Source organism: Candoia aspera, chromosome 15, assembly GCF_035149785.1.
Source record: "Candoia aspera isolate rCanAsp1 chromosome 15, rCanAsp1.hap2, whole genome shotgun sequence".
NCBI classification, from domain to species: Eukaryota; Metazoa; Chordata; class Lepidosauria; order Squamata; family Boidae; genus Candoia; species Candoia aspera.
The window spans coordinates 15,262,352-15,280,694 of record NC_086167.1 but is presented as its reverse complement, the minus strand read 5'-3'; the positions used below and the strand labels follow the sequence as shown (position 1 = coordinate 15,280,694).

Genomic DNA, 18,343 nt, shown 5'->3' with positions numbered 1-18,343 from the left:
AGGTAGCGGCCCGCCGGGTCGCCGCTCATCCGCCTCGTCGAGTGCGTCGAAGTATCTGGCGCCCCTGGGCGGAGCGTCCTCGCCGCCTTTCTCTGAAGGGGGCCCTCTCCCGTCAGTGGAAGATGGGCTTCTTGGTCCATTTTTGTTTTGTTTTAATTCTGTGTTGTTAGCCTGAGCCTTTTTCTTCCTTGGCGTAAAGACATAGACGTGGGCTTTTTCTGCTGCTTTTTAGCCACGGAGTTAGAGGATTTTTATACGAAGGAAATGAAATAGAAACGTGGGCTGCCTTCCCAGGAAATTTAGGTGGTGGTATATATGTATTTTCACAGTGTTTCCCAACCTTGGCAACTTAAAGATGGGTGGACTTCAACTCCCAGAATTCCCCAGCCAGTCAGGCTGGCTGGGGAATTCTGGGAGTTGAAGTCCACCCATCTTTAAGTTGCCAAGGTTGGGAAACAGCTCAGCAAGACTATGTCAATCGGCAGTATTTTGAAGATCTGGCCAAATCATTGCTCTGGTTCACATACCACCCAAATTATGGCTTGCTTGATCCTGGTACACTGAATAAAGCATTGTTGGCTGAATTAGCACAACATACTAATAGCTGGACTTTCTTAACAGCGTTAAACCCACGGATTACAGCAGCCTTCTCCAACCTGGTGCCCCCCGGAGGTGCAGGTCTTCCCAAAGTCTCTTGCCAGGGTGGACTTGGAGTACCGAGAGCTGCTCCAGATTACAGCACAGACGCTAAATCCATGGTCTACTTCATCCAATGTAATTGTTACCTCTGGAAAAATGCCACCAGCCTCATGCATTGCACAAAGCCATAATTTAAAGAAACAAGATATACATGGAATAAAATAGTAAGGTTCTCTCATACATTCTTCCTCCACTTCCTCAATCTATGATCAAGGATCCCCAGAAATTCAGAAAAGGCAAAAACCTTTTCTTGGAAATTATGTGATTCGTCTCCTCCCAAAATTTCATCTTATAGCAGTACATCTCTCCACTGTAATCTGAACCTATTTGGAACCAACCGATCAGATGAAAACAATATAAAAAAACGGCAAGACCTACTTTGGAACTTCTTACTTTTGGCTAGCGAGAAGTACTTCCCAAGGTTTATATGCTTATGGAGTCCGGGACCGTTGATTTTTCTAAAAAAAACCCAGCATCTTTATTTTCCACAACATTAAAACTAGTCATTTTCTGAAAATTTGTTTTTCAGAAGTAAAATAAATTATATAATATAATGCTTGGACGCTTTGGCAGAAAGGAAGCAATGGCGAAAAAGGTGAAGAATATAAATCACTGAAACTTGAGTGACAAGAAACTGCTGTTCGTGGGCTCATCCGAGGTCTGTGTCTCCGTCGCCACTTCCATCGGTTCTGGAATAGGTAGTCCGAGAATGTCCTTTGTGAACTGAGCTGCCGTAATTTCCTCTGGGATTTCTTCCTGAATGAATTCATCAGCACCTGGCCAAAGGGGAAAGATAATTGATGTTGGAATTTGGGGTAGCCTGGAAACAATGTAAGGAATGAGGCCTCTACGAAATCACTTTATCAGCAAGCAATGCTGAATTGATTTTTGTCCTTTGATTACAGCGTGGCTGTTCTTATATTCCTGTTAATAAGGGAAGGGAGAAAAAAGAGGGGAAGGGCGTTGATTGGGACATATTCCTTCCACTTTTTTCCAGCACTTGGATGGGAGACCACTAGGGGATCCCAGGGCTCTAAGATGAACTGGGAATCTGGCAAAAAAACCCAAAGAAGGCAGTGCCAAACCATTATCATAGCACTGCCAAGAAAATGGGATGGATACATTCATCCATCAAAAACTGAGGGCATCTTTACTTTTAACAGTGAACAAGTCTTGCTTCTTCCCTTGAGTTATCTCTGCAAGGGAAGAGCCTGTTGCTCTGGCTTTGGGCAGTAAATTTAGATTTATCTGTTTGGGAACATTCTAACAATTTCCCCGTAACTCGTTCCTTGCTCTCTCTAGTTTCACCCTAAATACGTTGAAAAGCCAGAAGCCAAGACTGACTGGAACTGAATCATCCTCATACAGCTGTGGAATCAGATCGGGCATCTACAAGAGCAAAGGATTTAACTCGGTGGCAGAGGCTGTTTTTTGCAAAATGCATTTCGGGTCGAGTACCTGTGGGATCGTAGGTGCCAACCTCCGAACGGCCCCCCTCGGGGTTGAAGCCCAGAAGCGTGGCGAGGTGCTCGGCCAGCTCCTCTTCGGCCAAGTGCTCTCCTGCTTTAGGAAAACAAAAGCACTGTCACCCGATCGCAGCAGCCGGACCGCCTTCAAAAAGCTCTCCGGGCCCAGCGCGCCCACCTTTGTGCTGAAGAAGCAACAGCAGGTCATCTCTGTTCAGGGTGGCCTCGTGGCCCTCATTCTCGTAGCCCAGCACTTGGAAGGCGTTTTGAATTTCTTTCGATGCCAGCCCAAAGGCAGGCCGATGGTTCACGTACAGTTTGATGAAGTCCCCTAGATTAATATGGGTCACTTGCTTTCCGGTCTCCAGAAACTCACTGAATTTTACTTCATTCAACATGTCTTCAACCTGAGAGGAGAAACGAGGTTCGCGTGGCTCCCGCCCTCATCGGGTTCAAGAAGTCTTTCAAACCCTGGCGGTTCGCCAAGGCCTGGGTTAGGATGGGTGCTGAGCCTCTAAAGCAGTGCTTCTCAACCACGGCAACGTGAAGGTGGGTGGACTTCAACTCCCAGAATTCCCCAGCCAGCATTCTGGGAGTCGAAGTCCACCCATCTTCAAGTTGCCATGGTTGAAAAATGCTGCTCTATAGATTTTATTTGCTTGAGGGTTTCTGTTTGGTTACTGTTTTAATTTTTTCCTTACTTTTTAACCCGGTAAGCCTGTCCAAAGTTAGGTAAAGGTAAAGGTAAAGGTTTCCCTTGACGTAAAGTCCAGTCGTGTCCGACTCTAGGGGGCGGTGCTCATCTCCGTTTCTAAGCCGTTAGAGCCGGCGTTGTCCGCAGACACTTCCGGGTCATGTGGCCAGCATGACGACACGGAACGCCGTTACCTTCCCGCCGAAGCGGTACCTATTGATCTACTCACATTTGCATGTTTTCGAACTGCTAGGTGAGCAGGAGCTGGGACTAACAACGGGAGCTCACCCCGCCGCGCGGTTTCGAACCGCCGACCTTCCGATCGACAGCTCAGCGGTTTAACCCGCAGCGCCACCGTGTCCAAAGTTGGGCAGCCTCTAAACCAAATAAATGAACAAACGCACACAATCCTAACTGGTGTGGCCACTGGAATGCTTCGACAAGCCCGCTGCACGGAGGCAGCATCGCAAGAGAGCTGCTCAGAGGGCTGAATGGGTGGCATGTGGAAGCGTCACATTCTCCAGATCCCAACCCAGTCTGGAGAACGGGGACTCTCTCCTTCTGTCCCCGTATCTGACTTGCAACCCTCGCCAGGCTGTAAAACCACAGTTCCCACGAGTTCCAAACCGTGGTTGGAGGAGCCCTTCCAAGCCAAGAGGGCAGATGAGGAGCCGTTCATCAAGAGAAAGAAATCGTGGTGTTTCTGAGGTCAAGCGGGCTGCTCGGGGATCCTCCCCAGCCCCCCAGCCCCCAAAACCACTGACCTGCTCCTCAGATGGGTAAAACCCCATAGCGCGCATCACGAAGGGCATTTGTTCCAAGGGGATGTGGGTGGACACCTTCCTGGGTTCCATGGTGTCGATGCCCTGATGGACCAGCTGAGCGTAGTAAAAGTAGTCTTCTAGCTCCTGGACATACACACAGTGTTTTGAGTGTGCAACAGTGCAGCACAAGAGATGAACTGATTAGCCTTCAGTAGATTAATTAAATAACAAACCACCGTTCTCTCAGCACGTGGGTCCTGATCCAATTCTCCTTTTTAAAAATTGGGGATACAAAAACCTCTCCGTTGCCCAAATAAAATTATTACAGATAGTCCTTGTCTAACGACCTTTCGTTTAGCGGCTGTTTGAAGTTACAACAAGGCTGAAAAAAGTGACTTAACGACCAGTCCCCGCACTTACGACTGTCACAGCATCCCCACGGTCACATGATCATGATTCAGGCGCTTGGCAACCGTTGCACATTTGCAATGGTCGCAGTGTCCCGCGGTCACATGATCGCCACTTGTGACCTTCACAGCCAGCTTCCAACAAGCAAAGTCAATGGGGAAGCTGGCAGGAGGTTGCAAGTTGCAGTCGCATGATGTCTTGTTTAGTGACTGCGGCCAGGACTGCCGTCGGTAAGCGAGGCAGTCACATGTTTTGCTTAGTAAAATTGACAGTGGTTAAGCGAGGACTACCTGTATTATTATTATCATCATCATCATCATCACTATTTCATCCTCTCAATCTTGCAGTTTTACTGCCACGTCTCGTAGCTTCTCCCAGATGGCATTCCCATCGGCAGGCAAGGCGGGGCTCCTGTCGGGAAGCGACCCAAGCGGCCTTACCTTGAAAAACTCGCCTTCTCTACCCCCTTCCAAGAGGTTGTAAAATGGGATCAGGTCTTTGCCACCCAGGAACACAGCCGCATCCAGCGCGCTGGAGAGGGAGACAGGACGGGGCCCCTGGCTCAGAAGACCCCGCGGAGCAGCTCTCCTGTCCTCACCCGCCTCCCCTCGACCCGAAGGAACGGTGCCTTCTGAACAGTCTAAGCTTCTTCTGAGTTCTTGAGCAAGAGGTCACGTTTTTAGAGAAAATCAGCGTTGTTAAGAGTATGATTCTAAAGCCACCTGCTAGGAGGCTTTACGATTTGGAAAATGCCTTAAGATTCAGAGAGATGCTCCGCAGAAACCCTGCCTTCGCTCCGGGCAGACAAGACCGACCAGCAGGACCACAGAAGGGAGGTGGGCTGTGGGCAGGGATCAGCCCCCCACAATTGCCCAGCACACCAAACAGCAGCACACACAACTGGAGGCCCATGCTGCAGTGGTGCCTCTGCTTTTCACTTGCCCGCAGGTCTCTGGATGCAAGAGAAAAGGGACTTCCTTTCCTCTAAAAAACCAAAAACCCTGCCCAAAGTTCCTTTTTTTGCCCAAAGTTCCTTTTTCTTTAGGTAAAGGAGTCAGGCTTCCGCTCTTTAGACTGCAGAAGCTATTCCTCCAAGGGCCAGAGGGGTGGGCTTCGCACCATCGCTTACTCAAGATTCACGTCCCACTTCATCACTGTCGCGTCACTGCCCCCCGCCGTGAAGAGGTAGCGGCCCGTGCAGGAGCAGGCGAGGTCGGCCACCCCCATGGGGTGGCAAATGAAAGCGGAGGACTTGTGCGGGTTCCCGTCAACGGGCAAGATCTGCAGGCCAATCTAGGGAGGAAGAGGGAGAGGGGAACCAGTTGCCCCCCAGCCTGCCTGGAGGAATTTTTGGCCTCAGAGGAAAGGTTCTAAGGCAGAAGGCTGGGGAAGCTTGAGGGCGCTCCCACAAAATGGCTGCCACGGTGGGGACCTGCTCATTCACGGAAGAGTTGCCATGGTGGATGTATCCCACTGCAAAACATTCCTGGGCTAAAGGCAGCACCCCCAACTTCACCCTTTTCCTTGGACAGGCTAGTCCCTAAAGGCATTTGCTTAAACCGGCGTTTCTCAACCTTGGCGACTTCAAGAGGTGTGGACTTCAACTCCCAGAATTCCCCAGCCAGCTAAGCTGGCTGGGGAATTCTGGGAGTTGAAGTCCACACCTCTTGAAGTCGCCAAGGTTGAGAAACACTGGCTTAAACAAAGCACTACGTGAGGCTGGCATTTTGTCCTGTAGCATACCAGTCTCATTTAATGTTTTAATTAAATACAATTTAAAAAACAAATATTTCGAGTCAGGCGGTAAAACGAAGCTTGGCTGATGCCAGAATAGACTTCCGCGGCTGAGGGCAGGCAGCTGAAGCGTAGGGAGAAAGTCATACGCCCCGCATTCAGTATTTCTCCTCTTCATGCCTAGGGCCGATTTCAAGAGCACCCTGGCTTGTCATCCACAGTACCTTATCTTTCGTGATGTAGGCCAGGTACTGTCTCTGAGGATCCTGGCCCTCCGCCAACGGGAGGACAACGATCTTCTCAAGAGGAGAGCCATACGTGGGTCCCAAAGCAGTCTTCCTGGAGGAAGCGCACCATGAACAAGCATTACAGCCCCAACCGGCTCATCCTAGGGTAACCACCCAGCATACCGAGAGCAGAGCCTTCTCCTGTTGGCTCTCCAAGCTTGCCATCACAGTGAGTGACATCGCCTAAGTCATGGTTGATAGACTTGCACTGAGCTGGCACAAGATCTAAGCTGAAACTCAGCAGAGAAGCCATAATATCTGGGTCTAGAGAAGTGACGTGGCTAAAGGCAGTTTAACTACATTATATCTTAGTGTTTGTGGGAACCAAACCAGTGCATTACAAATAAGACCTTGGATTGTGTTTTCTGGAAGACCACCACAGATCCCTCCATCCCTCCATCCCTCCATCTATCCATCATAATTATATCCCACCTTTCCTTCAGGAACCCAAGGCAGTGGACACAGCTCTCCTTCTTCCCATATTCCCCCAGCAACAACCCCATGAGATTGGTTGCCTGGGGGGGAGGCTGTCCCAGAGGTACCCAGGGGGTCTCCCCACTTCTAGTCCAACCCCACATTCATTCGCATTACAGAACAGAGCCTGAAATTCATCCACGCAGGTGTTTTCCCCCGTTAGCTACCTGCACAACTTTGTGGTCACATTATAAATCTTCATTTTGTAGTGATCATTGACAGTGAGGAAAAAGTACTCAGTTGTGATCGGGGGATACCAAGCAATATATCTGGGGACTGCGCTCTGCTCAATACGGTCTCTTCTGATCACCACCAGCTCATCTTTGACGGTATTCTCCAAGTCGTATTCCACCTGAAAACCAAATGGGGCAGATCCAGCAACGGGGAAATTCACACAACCTAGTCTTTGCTTCGTTGTTCTGCAGTGAGACATGTCAAAGTGACTCCACTGGGTCTGCTGTTGGTTAGGCAAGTGGGCCGCCTGTCACGAGTACTGATGGCGAGCAGGAGGGGGCCCCTATCCAGGGGGGGAAACGCATGCGTAGTACTGAGGAATTAAGCAGCCATTCAAAGAGACACAGATCAGACCCGCCTTAACCTTTGGGGTTTATTGGTCTGGGTTTTTCCCACGCTTCTTCAGTTTGTTAGGATTTTCTGTCTAATGTAGCAGTAATAAAACACTAGAGACCTATTCCTCGCCTCAGCATGGTTCCTGGCTGTTAGGACACCACCACTGACCCAGCTCAGTTGACCAACACGGTGAGCCAAGTATTGGCCCCTTGTTCCATTCGACTCAAAAGGCTACCAAACCTTCCTGTTTAGGCTGGGGCCTTTTGGCCATATCCTGCCATGGATCCAGAGTCATCCTGACTCCCAAACCGTCCTTCAGATCCCACCTTCCTCCTTTGCCTTCAGGCCGACCTGCTTTGTTCCAGACCAACTGCCTCGGTGTCCCAGTCCTGAAACTTCTCCAGAGGCAGCCCAGTTTCACCAGATGTGCCCAACCATCGGACGTACCAAGAGCCGGTCTTCTCCAAGACTTAAGAGCCGTGGCTCGTTGCTGTCCAACTGTACCCCAAAAAGAAGGGTGCGAATCGGCTTGTAGTGCGAGTGCAGGGCAGCCAGGCGATCCCAGACTTTCTTCTCCTCAACGACAACTTTTTTGTAAACGTTCAATGACAAGTTTTCATCCTGAAAGGCAAGAAAACTCACCTAGAAAGGAAAACCAGCATTTTGTGTCTCCCTTCCTCTTCTCATTTGGACCAACATCTCCACACTAGTCCCTCAAGATGGGATGGACTCCGTTGCCCATGGTTCCCCTTCAGGCTGGGATAGAGCCTTGGGTGAGGACAGGGTGAGCTGTCTTCTCTCAGATGCGCCCGACCCATCTGCACCTTGGGCAAGACCGTGTGAGCTTTTGTCATTCTTTCAAGAAGGGGACCTTCCTGGTGTGGCTTCGGGGACTTTGAAGGGGACAGGCGTAAGCACCTGCAGAAACCATGAAGGCATCAAGGTGATCTCTCGTGGGGGGTAGCGTCATCGCTCAAATTTACTCACATCGTTTGGCAATACGTAATACGTAATCACAATGATGTCATGACATGCAAGATGTCACCTCACCTTTGACCCCCCATGGATGTCCATGGGGACAAGGTTGCCTTTCAGAGATCCAGTGGTGGTTCTGTAGGTGCCACAGTACCATCTCCTAGCTTAGGACAAAGGAATCTAAATCCCAGAGTAGCCGCAATGATCCTGAACTAGATCTATTCCGTGGAGAGCTACAAGGAACGATGCAGTTATAGCCAGAACAAGGTGTGGCCCTAGGGTACAGAAGTGGGAGGAGGTCATGGCCAAAGGTTGTTGCTACTCACTGCAGTGGCAAGATATTCAGAATTGTGAGAGAAGCTCACGATGGTGATGGGGCCTCTTGAGTACTGGAAAGGTTCCGGACGGTCATTTTCCAACGATATGGAATCAAGGATGTAAAGGCTCCCGTTCAGGAATCCGGCAGCAAGCAAAGAACCTAAGATGCACGTTGAAAAACAGTTGTTCCAAAATCCTGGCTTTCACAGTTCGGTTTCTGTGATTCCCGAGATACTGTTGTTTTTTTTTCTTTTTTCATAGTTACGCAGAAGCAAAAATAAAGGGGTAGCTCTGCATGGCACAATAACGTGCTACACTAGCAATACCTGTCCCCGTAAACAAAATCCTTTTATGATGTTTCTCAAAAATAACTCCTGACTAATGACCTTAATCGTGAGTGTCCTCCATGCAGGTCCATCCTCTAGTACACAGCAGCGTTACTGGTCAGTTGGGCCATGGAGGACAGACAAACGAAAGCGCTGTACTGACGTAGGAAACAATTAGGGATCAAAGCTACAAGAGGGAAGCTTCTACTTAAAGGTACCATAGTTCTCCCAGGGCTCTGTAGCACTTTAGCAGTCAACAGTAGGCAGACTGGCGCTGCAGGCGAGTTTTTAAGCCTAAAAAAATCTGCCTATCAGGCCTGCAATTATGATTGGAGGCTAATGCTAAAAACTTCGCAGTGCAATAATTGGCAGCAATTTTTCTGGATTATCTGGGTTCATTGTGGCAGTTCCTGGCTGCTGGTGAGAAGTAATTAACTAGGTAAGGGTTGGAAGAAAAATCAGTGTAATGACAATTTAGGGCCTTTTCTTTGCAGCGGTCCACAGAGCGGGTCCTGACAGGACAAACACAAACAAACCAACAACAACCCTGACTGGATTTCGATGGCCCAGAACAAAGTTGCTTTGGAAGAAGGACGTTGCATAGTGCGATAACACCTGCAGCCATTTGATCCCTGCTCAACCAGCATTAGCAAATTATTCTTTATCCAGGTACTGTAATTGTTCAGGATTCCATTCCTGGCACAGAACCTGAGCCCCGGGGAGAGGAGCCGTTTCTAACTTCACAATGACAGAAATACGAGGAGGACCAATTACTACCATCATGGTTATAACACAGGCTGCTGATGCTTTCGCCCTTAAAAATTCGGCTGACAAGGTATTTATTGACGAGGTAGCTCCACACTTTCAGAAGGCCACAGTAGCTCCCCTTGGCCAGCAGAGGCTTGCTGGGGTGGCAGACGATGGTGTGAACGGCGTCCTTCGGTTCCTCCAGGCACTTGGTGACCTTTGTTCCCTCCGACTTGATGTGAATCACCAAGGCGTCCGAGGTAGCAAGGATGAAGTTCCTGCCTCGGGGAGCAAAAGGTTGCAAGTCACAGAACTGGACGCCGAACCTGAAATAAAACCACATCCTTCTCCCCAAGAACTGAGCAGCCTGCAGGAGGAGCTCCCTTTGATCCCCATCATTGCCAATAGGGGTGAGGGTGGTGGCTCAGCGGGTAAGACGCCAGGCTTGTCGACCAGAAGGTTGCAACTTTGGTGGCTCGAGAGCCGAGCACCGCGTAACGGAGTGAGCTCCTGCACTCGCCCCAGCTCTTGCCAGCCTCGCAATTCGAAAGCATGCACATGCGAGGAGATAAATAGGTACCGCCTCAGCAGGAAGGTAACAGCATTCCATGTGTGTCATGCCAGCCACATGACCACGGAAGCATCTTTGGACAACGCTGGCTCTTCGGCTAACAAACGGAGGTGAGCACCGGCCCCTAGAGTCGGACACGGCTGTGCAGGGGAACCTTTACCTTTATTGCCAATAGGAGGAAAAGCTCGCCGCTCACCTAACGATGAAGGGCTTGCCGCCCAAGGTGCAAGACTCGGGGTACTGGGTGATGTCGCCAGGGGACGCAGGTTTCTTGGAGAAGGAAATGGACTGGATGGGTCCCAGTTTAAACTGGCTGTACCAGTGCATCAGCTGCAGGTCCCCATCGTAGAATTTCACATGGCCTCTGACGTCGCAGGTCACAAAGAACCTGGGAAGACGCGTTGGCGGTAGAGATCAAAGAATCAAGGAAACCCTGGAAAAGATTTTCTTTTTCCTTTCCGGCCCCTGGGGTTCTCGAGGTGGGCTTGCCTTAAAGAAATGCCTGTCTGGTAGCTGGAATTTGAAGATGGAAATAATAACGGGAGCCGGGACACAGAAAAGATCTGGACCTCTTTTGAGGAATTCTGCATTGAAAAGAGCTTCAGTTTTGTGGATGGCTCTGAGCAGGCTTTTTCTCCCCCAGACTGGAAAGCCCGTAGTGAAAGGGTGGGACATTGAATTACAACAAAGAGATTAGCCAGAGAATTCCTGGCTCTGCATCCTGGAATTCGGGATTGGGACCCTGTGGGCACCTCTGCCCTCCCTTCTCCAGGTTAACGCATGCTGCAGCACCCTCTGCTGGCTAAAATGGGAAAACCTTCCTCAACAGGGCTTTGATTGCGCGATCGTTTTCCCCTGCCCAACTCAGAAACGAAATCAGGTCAAGCTTGGTTAGTGCTTGGATGGGAGGCCACAAGGAAATTTTTGAGGGGCAGACTAGACTTGGAAGTCGGAACCTCACGCCGGAAGAATTCAACAGTAAGCCACCTTCATAGTGTTATCAGGAAAACTACCAATCCCAGTGATGCGTCCCTGGAGCTCAACTCAAGGATCTCTTTGATTTTACTTGTAGTCAGGGCAGGGGTGGGGCAGGGGAGGCGTTTTCAACCATTGCACGGAGCAGTATTTTTTGCTTCAAGGCAGAAAACCTTCAATTATGGGGAAGGCTGGAAAGAACCCCTGCAGCACTAACTAAAGAAAAATCCCGGAAGTGGCGTCATTTGGGGAGCGCGTCAGGATCGGCAGGGTGTGCACCTGCCCCGCCTGGCAGGGGTGCCTGTGCTTACTCGTCTGTTATGGCCAGGACGGTGATGGCGTCTTTCTGCAAGTGTACCAGCTTGATGGCTTTGATGTTGTAGAGACTGTCACACGCAGAGGAAGGCTTCAGGGGTGGGCAAACCACATCCCAGATCACCAGCTTCCCCTCCGATGTGCTGGTGATCGCTTGGGCAGAGTTGAAGTGGAAACGGGATTGGCTGAACAGCCCCACCACCTTGTTGAAAGTCTGCAGAAGGGCGGCCGATCCGGTTTGGTCACGCAGGTCGGGGAGAAAAGAACAGGAGTCACGCCCCAAAATGTCTACCCCAAAGACACTGGCCTGCATCTTCTATTTTATTTATTCCATTTATCCAGGAACTCACAGTGGCACACAGAACATGCCTTCATATTTCCCCCCAACAACACCCCTGTGAGGTAGGTTGGGTTCAGAAAGAGCGCCTGGCCCAAAGTCACCCAGGGCTGAGGACGGGATAGAACGTGGGTCTCCCCGTTCTGAGTCCAGCCCCTTAACGACTCCATTCCGCTGGCCTCTTCCTTAGTTAATCTAATTTCTTTATTGCAGGAAGCAATTCTAGGTGGGTGCCTGTGGACGCCCTCTTGGGTGCCTGCCAAATTCTTCACCCCACTCGCTTTCATTTTCTGCTTTAGGGTTCTATCATTTAGGGGATCCAAACGGGAACCACCTTGATCAGGAAGAATGTCTTTGTATACCCACTCCCAGACATTTGCTCCCATCTGCGATGAGATCCTGCAAAGAACACAACACCTCACAAGCCCATCAAAGCCTCCAGAAGCTTTTTAGACAGGGACTCACTTTGTCTGTCAGCAGGGGAGCGTGGTAGATCAACACGTTGTCCTCCTAGGAGAAATGGAAGGAAGGGGGAGATAAGACGTGGCCCCGATGCAGCGTGAAATGCCCTTGTTCCTTGCTCTCTGCCGCTGGGTCCGAACTGCAATCCGTTAGGAAGACAACTAACCTATCACAAAACACTTTCTTTTGCACGACCTCAGAAGGAACCCTTTGCAGCCAGAGGATTATTAATATTTCCCTTCTCACATTGTCAAACATTTATTGGTCTGTTTGTTCAATTTCTATGGCCGCCCATCTCAGCGAGTGACTCTGGGTGGCTTACAACAATGAAACCACAAAACAGTTAAAACAATTACAATTAAAACAGTTAAAATACAAAATAAAGACAAGATAAATATACATGGCTGCCGAGCGAGCAATGCGTGGATGTTAATACAGCCAAGAGGCAGGACCATCCACACGCCCGAGGCCCCAGGCCCGGGCACAAAGCCGGGTCTTCACGGCCTTACGAAAGGCCGGCAAGGTCGGGGACCTCCTAATTTCTGGAGATTTGCAGGAAAAAAAAATATTGTGGATCCACTGGGTAAATTTGCACAGTGTCACTGGGTGTATATCACATATTCTGCTTTGGCTCATAGGGGGCAGGGAAGGAAGGACGGCCTATTCTGCCGAAAAAACACAAATGCAGAAGCTGGGCTTCCCTACCAAGAGGAGCCAATGTGGGATTGTTTGGTTTTGGCTGAGCGTGATGGATGAACTCAGCCAGTTGTGGCTTACGCAACAAGCTGTAGTTAAGAAATTACAGCTTCAGGCAACGGGTGAACCAGGTTAGTGCTTCTGAGACCCCTTCCTTCAAAGCCTGCTCAATGGATCTGAACCAGAGCACCAGGAATGTCCAACTGTTGGCCCTGCTCACTGGGAATTCTGGGAGCCATGATCCCCCCCGCCCCCGGAGGGTGGGGTTTCAAGGAGGCAGGTGCAAGACACCTTCTGTTAAAATAAGCCATCCAAAGAGAGCGGGGGGAGGGGGGGAGCATCTAGCTTACTTACCCACGTGTAGAAGATGACTTGGCTCAGGCTGTTGCTCACGAGTTCCTTCTGGGTTTTGCCGCTGAATGCAATGTACTTCTGAAAGAAAGTCAAGTTTTGGTGCTGATCATCCCTATCAAAATGCATTTCGTCCCTGAACTCTTGGCAGTGAGCCAGCTTTACTTCCTGAGCCCTTAGCACAGTGTTTCTCGACTTTGGGCACTTGAAGTCCACCCATCTCCAAGTGCCCAAGGTTGAGAAACACTGCGTTAGCACTTGCTCTCCCTGCTGAAGGTAACACTGTGGAGTTGCTCTGAGCCAGGTGGTTGGCTTGCAGACATTTCATTACCCGACTAGGGAACATCATCCGTGCGAGGGAGTGTGGTGTTTGCTCCCTGTTTATATACAGTCGCTTGCCCTGTAAAGGTAAAGGTAAAACTTTGTGGCACCAAGCCATGGCTTCGCCCAGCGTTTTAAATTCAGCAGAAGGACGGCTTTGCAGCTCTGCTTTGCCGTGACCGGTTATTATTATTTTGCTTTTCATTCCTGCAAAAATACAGCTGGACAAGCTTAGGATGAGGACAGAGAGTGGGCGGAGCGCTGTTTTTCTTCCCCTGCCACGTCCCGTTGGTCAGCTAGAAGAAGCACCGAGTCAGATCAACGACTGCCTCATTTTGCAGTGGAGCAAGCTCCGGGTATAGAACCGAGGGTTTCGGGAGCGGAAACAGTGGCTCTGTTGAAATGCTGGCCTAAGTTTGCAGTGTTTGGAATTTCAAGAGGGAAAAATTACGCACATCTGCTGAGGACGAAGCAAACGCTGCTAGGCTGCTAGGGTTTACTTCCATCACGTAAAAGAATATTATAGGATGGAAACCTGGCTCCAGCTACTTATGAACAGTTTATCTACTTTCCTCTTTCCCGCAAACTGTAACTTACCCATTTATGCCCTGAAGCATTTGTTTGCCAAATTTCAGAGGGGAAAAATAAACCGTAATAATAGTCCCTGCATCTCCCTTGCATTCCAACAATCAGAAGGTCTGACCTGGATACCAAACTGGGGCAGGATTTCCACACTGCAGACCGGCTTTGTGTCCAGCGAGGTCCATCTCCAAATGGAAACTTTCTGATACACAGAAGAAAACGTTGGTGGGGAGGGGGGCAGAGGACTGAGGACCTTTCCAGGCTACAAGAAGGCCGGCATTCCTAGCCACAGGTGACGAACTGAATCGGGCTCTCAAAATTAGCCTTCCCCCTCGCCCCTGACTGCTCTCCCTCGGATAGAAGAAACTGTAGGAAATGTTTCCCTTACCTGCACTTCCCCAGCCCCGAGTGTAGCCAGAAATTTGGAATCGTGGGAAATGGCGATGGTGCCGACTCCACCTTCGGGATGACTGTCAAAGATGGTGTGGACGGGAACCCTGGACAAGAAGACGTCTGCAGCTGGTTGGGGACCCGTGCCTTAGTGGAAGACTTCCGATTTCGTGGGTGCCAACTTAGGCATCTGAACCGGGGTTGGGGGGAGGACTCAGCAGAGCTGTTGGATCAGAGCTGGGGACCCCCAAGTCTTTGCCTACCTGAACATTCAGCACGATTAATTGAACTGGGCGGCCAAGGGGCCAGCCGACAGGTAGCCAGTTTTGGACCAGCAAAGGTCTTTGAATGGGGAAGCCTATTCTCCCGTTCACTTCTAATGAGATAAGCTGAGCTGGATCTCAGACCTCCAAGTCTGATCTGCTGGTTCCACAGCAAGGAACAAGGTTTCTTTTTCAGCTGGGAAACTACGTGGGGAAAAGACTTTCCCCGTTCCTGCTCTTGCAGTCACTGCATTTTACGGACTGAACATTTTGTGAGGTGCTCCAAGGAGACAACTCAGCTTGGTAACATGGCCTCCTACCAAGAAATGAATAGAGGCTCGTCCCACCGCCGCCAGACCCTTACGCAGAGTAGCTGTCCCAGACAATCACCAGGCTCTCGGGGCCTCGGTCGGCCGTTGCAACCCACCGCCGGTCCTCGCTGACACAAATGCAGGAGATGCAACTGGAATGTCCCTAAGAGACATGGGGAGGTCTCAGGAGAAGCGGACATCCTTGTGGGGAGGGTGCTTTGCCCCCACACGAACACATTCCCCCACTCACACAACCCGAGCATATTCTCCCGAAACAGGGGTGCCTTCATGAGAACTGCAGGCATGGCCAACATTGGTGGTCAAGAGGAGGCCACAAAGTCCCCGGTGCTGGGCTCAGGAAGGAAATTAATGGCATTTTGTTTTGCTTTGAACTGACACGGACCTTTTTTAGGGCTTATTCTACAACTTCCTTTCAAGATTTCAGGAGGTGAATTCTGGAGGGTGCACAAAGGGGATGTGGGTGTCGGAGGCAGTCCTGGGGTCATCAAGTTGCCCACTCCTGCCTTACTGGATCCATCTAGACCAGCGTTTTGCAACCTTGGTAACTTTAAGATGTGTGGACTTCAACTCCCAGAATTCCCCAGCCGGCACATAATGCAAGTAGGCTCACAGCTCAAGTACAATTGTCTTTTGGGAAGAAGTATGCAGGAAGCGTGAGTACAATAAGATGCTAGAAGCTAAAAGCTTTGGGTAGGAGTGTCCCCTCGGAGCTAGACTGCTTATAGTCTCACACTGTGTACATTTCCAGAAAAAAACAACACGTAGGTTTGCCTGTATAAGGTGTGTGAACAGATCTTCAGATGCTTTAGCCTTTCCACTCTCATAATCTGGCACCATTCCACCCACTGGCTGGGCTTCTATCACATGCTAAGCCACAAACAAAGATGCTTAAATATGGTTTAGCAGAGTGGGCAAACCTATCTGCTGTTTCTCACAGGAATGATGATTCCTAAGGCTCTGAAGAGATGGGGGCTGTAGCAACACCAGTTCAGAGCTGGGTCTTACCTGCAGGAGATACTGTTTATTCCTGATGATGTCGTGGATCACGGCAGTGTGAGCAGAGGCATACAAGATCACCTGCTGGTCTTCATCGAGGAGGTTGAAAACAGGGAGTTGGCTGTTGTAGCCAAAGACCCATGCCAAGCTCTAGAAGAAACGTCAAAGGGTCGGGATCAACTTATTTTCCCAAGAAATCCCAAAGGATCATCCAGACTAACCCAATCAGCATGCCCACCCAACTAAAGGTCATGTGGGGGGGGGGGCTTGGACAGAAATCTAGATCTTAGAAGGCATTAATTGCCATCAGTTAACTGCCCTTCCCTTTTTTGATCCGCACTCACAAGGGGGTGATCAGAGAGCGGCTTCGTCTTCTCTTCAAACAACATTCCCGGGAAAGCCGATGACACAATAGAATCTTCCTCCTGGAGAAGAGTTGTGCTGCTGGCAGTGGTTTGGGTCCTGGATGTCTCGCTCCCTTTTTGGGATGTCCCCACCCCTGTCTCTAGACTGGTCGCTTCACTGTCACTTAGTGGTCCTTGGCTTCCGAGGAACAAGGCAGGCGTTGTGGCACCCTCTCTGCTGCTGGCACTCCCGGTTTTTAAGGGCACAAGTTCCTGGGAGCTCCTTTCAGCAAGTTTGGGACTGACTTCCTCCGCATGAGCCTCCGTCCTGGCTTTGGAGAGTTTTTCAGCACTGGTTGGGCCTCTTTTATCGAAGTTGATGTCAGGACTCTTGGCATCCTCTCTTCCAGCTGCAAAGAGCTTTTCTTTTATAGACGTCGTTGAACCAAGGAACGTTTCTTTTGACTGCAGGCGCTCTTTGGATACCTGGCCTTCTTGTGTTGGGGTCGTAACTGCAGGTTCCTAAGGGGCAAAACACCATGTGTAGCTGAGCCTGGAAGTTGCATCCCCGATTTCACCGATCTCCTAACTTGCCTGATTTTCAGTATTTCACTGGATTATTCCATTCTGCACCCCCAACCACACAATTCAGAGCCCCTTTTTTGCATGACTGAGACATTCCCAGCCTTGCTATTACACAGGATGAAACAACTGCTTCCCGGCACAAATTGTTATTAATATTGTAATATTTTACTACTATTACTTTTTCTTTTTCTGTTCAATCGTGTCCAATTCTCAGAGACTGCCTGCAGTTTCCTTGGCAGGTTTTTCAGAAGTGGTTTGCCATTGCCTCCTTCCTAGGGCTGAGAAAAAGTGACTGGCCCAAGGTCACCCAGCTGGCTTTGCCTCAGGCGGGACTAGAACTCACCGTCTCGTGGTTTCTAGCCCGGTGCCTTCACCACTACACCAAGCTGGCTCTCATCACTATTATTAATTATGATTAAATTTGTATGCCCTCTGACTCCCAATGACTCTGGGCAGCTCACAAGTAAAAACCTTTAAAAATACAATAAGAGACATAAATAAAAAGAATAAAAGACGCAAAGATGACCAGAACCAGACTGAAACAGAAAAGAAACAAGCCTGCACAGTCCAAGGTGGCAGTGAACACGCAGCTGTGGGTACCACGCAGCCTGCCACACAGATACAGTGGAGAAGATTGTCCCCGTGGCACTCTCTAGAAGTAAGACTTAACTAGGGTTCTTGATGACTAAGCTTACAAATAACCCATTGTTTGCCTTAACAGGGGGTTGCTAAAATCCTGGTTCTAAGGCAGTGTTTCTCAACCTTGGCCACTTGAAGATGGGTGGACTTCAACTCCCAGAATTCCCCAGCCAGCTAAGCTAAGCTGGCTGGGGAATTCTGGGAGTTGAAGTCCACCCATCTTCTAGTAGCCAAGGTTGAGAAACACTGTTCTAAGGAGTTCCAGCACACAAGTCAATGGCAAGAAATGCTGGAAGTTGTAGGTTAGTAATGTCCAAAGGCTCAAAAGGTCCTGGCCTGGCTTAATACTTACACTGGAGGGCACAACAATTGGAGGACCGGCTCTGGGCAAAGAAAAGCTGCTTCTCACGGAAAGGAACTCAGTGGAGGCCTGTCCGAGAGGCCTCCTTTCCGCCGGTTCTGCCGGGATGGGGATCTCCTTCTGTTGCTCTTGGCTCTCCTGGCTGAGGGCATCGGTCTCCTTGGGAGGAACTACTAAGTCTTCCAGGCGCTCCTTGGAGGACTTTTCAGACTGAGCCCGCTGGGAGCTTTGCGATCTATCCGCGCCTTCCTCCATCGTCTCCTGCCAGTATCCTTAGAGTTGAGGGAGAACGTTGGAATGGCGAGGGTCAGAAACAGCAGTCCCCTTCTGCCAAGGCCTGGGACCACTGCAAGAGGGCAGA

The 18,343-nt window shown here is 50.0% G+C and overlaps 1 protein-coding gene across 1 annotated transcript; it reads right to left on the bottom strand.

The window, feature by feature from the left end:
• Positions 1 to 1,263: 1,263 nt before the first annotated feature.
• On the bottom strand, positions 1,264 to 18,237 carry CFAP251 (cilia and flagella associated protein 251). The gene is made up of 21 exons (XM_063315841.1): positions 18,031 to 18,237; positions 16,398 to 16,919; positions 16,063 to 16,203; positions 15,090 to 15,199; positions 14,461 to 14,569; positions 14,194 to 14,274; positions 13,173 to 13,250; positions 12,126 to 12,170; positions 11,320 to 11,537; positions 10,230 to 10,421; positions 9,493 to 9,740; positions 8,398 to 8,549; positions 7,544 to 7,717; positions 6,694 to 6,878; positions 5,990 to 6,104; positions 5,161 to 5,324; positions 4,472 to 4,562; positions 3,624 to 3,767; positions 2,344 to 2,572; positions 2,158 to 2,259; positions 1,264 to 1,475 (listed from the first exon to the last, which is right to left on the bottom strand). The coding sequence occupies exons 1-21, from the start codon at positions 18,235 to 18,237 to the stop codon at positions 1,309 to 1,311; spliced, it is 3,474 nt and encodes a 1,157-aa protein (XP_063171911.1). The 3' UTR covers positions 1,264 to 1,308.
• Between the last annotated feature and the right edge of the window lie 106 nt (positions 18,238 to 18,343).

What these genes read in the sequence shown, in the direction of transcription:
- CFAP251 (XM_063315841.1), bottom strand. Translation starts at nt 18,237, where the DNA reads ATGGAGGAAGGCGCGGATAGATCGCAAAGCTCCCAGCGGGCTCAGTCT. An exon ending in AAGTCATCTTCTACACGTGG is followed by an intron (nt 12,171 to 13,172) that starts GTAAGTAAGCTA and finishes CATTTCTCCTAG; the next exon opens with GAGGACAACGTGTTGATCTA. An exon ending in GAGAAGGCGAGTTTTTCAAG is followed by an intron (nt 3,768 to 4,471) that starts GTAAGGCCGCTT and finishes GTGTATGTCCAG; the next exon opens with GAGCTAGAAGACTACTTTTA.